The sequence below is a fragment of the Neoarius graeffei genome, chromosome 3 (assembly GCF_027579695.1).
Source record: "Neoarius graeffei isolate fNeoGra1 chromosome 3, fNeoGra1.pri, whole genome shotgun sequence".
Lineage (NCBI taxonomy): Eukaryota > Metazoa > Chordata > Actinopteri > Siluriformes > Ariidae > Neoarius > Neoarius graeffei.
Window position 1 is genome coordinate 853,514 of NC_083571.1, and position 3,483 is coordinate 856,996.

General features: G+C 43.9%; 1 protein-coding gene across 1 annotated transcript; it reads right to left on the bottom strand.

The window, feature by feature from the left end:
• Positions 1–957: 957 nt before the first annotated feature.
• LOC132882472 (zinc finger BED domain-containing protein 5-like) lies at positions 958–2,397 on the bottom strand. Its single transcript, XM_060915591.1, has one exon. It carries the CDS (start codon positions 2,395–2,397, stop codon positions 958–960), a length of 1,440 nt encoding a protein of 479 aa, XP_060771574.1.
• Between the last annotated feature and the right edge of the window lie 1,086 nt (positions 2,398–3,483).

The following is a 3,483-nucleotide window of genomic DNA, read 5'->3' on the forward strand; positions in this document are numbered from 1 at the left end:
AAAAAAAACACTCTAAAATGGTGTATTTTGAGCTCTTCAGACACCCTGTTCCGCTGCTATATATTGTCCGTCACTGAGCGCATTTGCAGGGAATATTCCGTTTCATACAGAATATTGGCAGTATTCCGTTTGCGCACGAGTCATGTTGTAAACTCGTTCCGAATACCCAACACTGAATGCGCAAACGGATGATTGTGATCAATGTTGACAGCAAATTAAGATTGATATTTACAATTAAGAGTGCGCAACAGAAGATTACATCACACTCATCCTCCCTGCACAAAGCCTAACTGCAGTCACTGAATCCCTTCTAAGTGAAACCATGCGCATTAAAAGTTTTATGTCTCAAATCTAGTTTTGTGAAGCATGACAACATTAATCTTTAATACAGATGTGTTTTGTAGGTTAACTGAAACATCAAAACCAGTTTCTTACCTCCAGTGCTTAGTTTGCAAATCAAACGCCAAGCGCATGACGGCGCAGGGCTGACGAGATGGGCGCAGGCCGAAATGTTAAGAAAACAGTGTGTCATGTATACACATTTTAAATTAAGGACTTTTTCTTTAATATTATGCCCTTTTAAAAAAAAAAAAGCGTTTAATTGTAGTAGCCTGCAATTTATTTATTTATTTTAAATATTGTGTTAAGCTGTTGGCCCTAGCCTATGACAGGGCGGGCAGGCCCACACTAGGGTGGGCCCACGTGACTAAATGGGCGGGCCTGGCCCCCAAAGGCCTGCCCATCGCGCCGGGCCCGGCCCCTCCCCCTTACGATTTTTGTTGTTGCTATACTTAATGTTCCATTCGTATTTAAAAAAATGGTTGTTGTACACATTTTTATTTTTTTCTTTTACACATTTTAAACATCTGTGCTTTTTGAAAACATCTTTTTTTTACACATTTTAAATGTGCTTAAAAAAAAACACATTTAATACATTTTCTTTTTTAACACCTCACATCACCACAACCCCTTTTCTTGCCTCATCTTAGTGGGAGCAGTGAGTTTGCTTCTTTGATATGCACAGGCGCCTGATGCGGGATGCACTGTTGACAGGAATAAACGTATATCATCCTCTACCTGCAGGCTAGACCGGTACTTGTTTTTGATCAGTGTTAACGTGGAAAAACCACATTCACACAGGTGTGTAGATGTGAACGGGATGAGTACCTGAAGCACTTTTTTGGAGAGGTGGGGGAACTCGGTCTCCGCAGACAGCCAGAAGTGCACAAGTGACACTTCACTCATCTTTTTTTTCAAGTCCATATTAGAGTTCAGTTCGACAAGGGCCTCTTCCTCTTGCACTGTTAGTGCATCACTGGATGTCGCTGGGAATGCGAATGGATTTCTCACCCACTGATTTGCTAAGGTCTCCTCTCCAAAATACTCTGCAAACTGTTCACGCAGCCCCTCCAAATGCGCAATGATCACCTGTTGTACAGTGTCCAGTTGCAGCCCTGCCTTCTCCACAACATCTCCCAATGTCGGGAACATTTCCACCGAGCCCCGTTTAACATGAGCACACCACAAGTCCAACTTTTTCCTAAATGCAGAGACTCGATCGTGTGCCAAAAAGACATGGATCTCTTTGCCCTGCAGAGAGGTGTTCAGTGCGTTTATTCGGTCAAAGATATCAGAAAGATATGCCAACATTGCAGCCCAGTTCATGTCCCCCATATGCTTCACCAGTGGAGAACTGATTTCGGCACGGAATAGGAGCACTTCCTCGCGCAAATCACACAAGCGGGTGAGGACCTTGCCCCAGGACAGCCATCGGGCCTCGGAGTGCAGCAGCAGCTGTTGGAAGTGAGCATCCATCTCATTGCAGAGGACGGAGAAGAGACGAGCATTCATGGCACGTGATTTAATTAGATTAACAATTTTTACTGCCTCATCCAGCACCGTGCACAACTCTTTTGGCATCTTCTTGGTCGCCAAGGCCTGGCGGTGGATGATACAGTGATTCCAAACAGCAGCCGGGGCAACCGCTTGCACCTGCTTCACCAAATCACTGTGGCGACCTGTCATTGCCCTTGCGCCATCAGTACATATTCCACAACATCGGCTCCAATTAATACGATTCTCCTGCATGAAATCATTCAAAGCCTTGAATATTTCTCCTGCTGTAGTGCAAGTTGGCAGAGGATAACAAAACAAAAACTCCTCCTCGACACTGAGCTCTTTAATATAGCGTACATACACCATTAACTGAGCACGGTTAGCAACATCGGTAGACTCATCCAGCTGAATGGAGAAGAGAGGGTTCTCACGAATAGCATCCAGCACCTGTTCCTTAACATCCGATGCCATGTCTGAGATGCGGCGCTGGATGGTGTTATCAGACATCGGTATGGCCTTCAGCTTGGCAGCAGCAGCATCTCCCATCATCACTGAACACATGTCTTTAGCAGCAGGTCAGATTAATGTTTCACCGATGTTGTGGGGCTTACCTGCTTTAGCTATGCGTAACGCCACATGATATGATGCTTCAGTTGCCTTGTCATTTACAGTGCGAAAAGTATGAATCACTTTCTGCTGTGACCGCAGTTCATTTAGCCTCCTGTCAAAAAACTCCCGGGGCTTGGTCACCAAACTTGGGTGTTTGGTCTCAATATGACGCCGGAGTCGACATGGTCTCATAGCATCGTTAGCTAGCACCTCTTGAATGACAACACACTGTGGCAGTGGAGCATCTTCAGATCCAGTCCATGAAAATCCAAGCTTTAAATAATCGTGGTCATACTTCCTTCTTTTTCTGCTTGGCCCAGACTCTGTCTCCTCACTCACTGTAGCTTTAGGTACTAAAAATCGATCCATTTTGTCTCTGGCAAAGGCTAGGTGAAGTTCGCTAAATGTCCACAATAGTAACTTATTCTGGTTTATTTTTCCTCACATTGCGCCCCCCCGAAGAACTCTGGCGCCCCCTAGGGGAGTCACGCCCCACACTTTGAAAAGCCCTGTTTTAAAAGATTTCTACTCCAGACAAACTTTAGTGTGATCTTTTCTTTCAATGTATTTACACACAAACATGTTGGGAGGGCTTTTTGGACTGGCTTTCTTCTAAAATCCGGCAACAGGATACACTGACCCTGGACAACAGAACATTTGGGACGAATCTGAAACGTTCACAAGCGGACTGTTATGAATAATTTACTATTGCTCTCGAAATATTTCATTCACTGCTCAAAATGGAAAGAAGTAAAGCCTACTTTCACCGTGTTCAAAAAGCATCTTGTAGAAAATTCTCTCACTGCCTTAAAGTGTATGAAATGCAAAAAAGCAACGTCACCCTTGAATGCATTTAAAATATTTGAAGCCCTCTAGTGGTAATTATACAGCTGAGGGAATGGGAGTGTTTTGTTTTACCTTGTGCCTTGAACATTTTTGTTCACTCATGCAACATATTTGTATACCTGAACATTTGCAATAAAAAAAAAACTTCAGTGTTTAATCCTCCATACTGAGTGTGTGACTCCCCATCTCTGT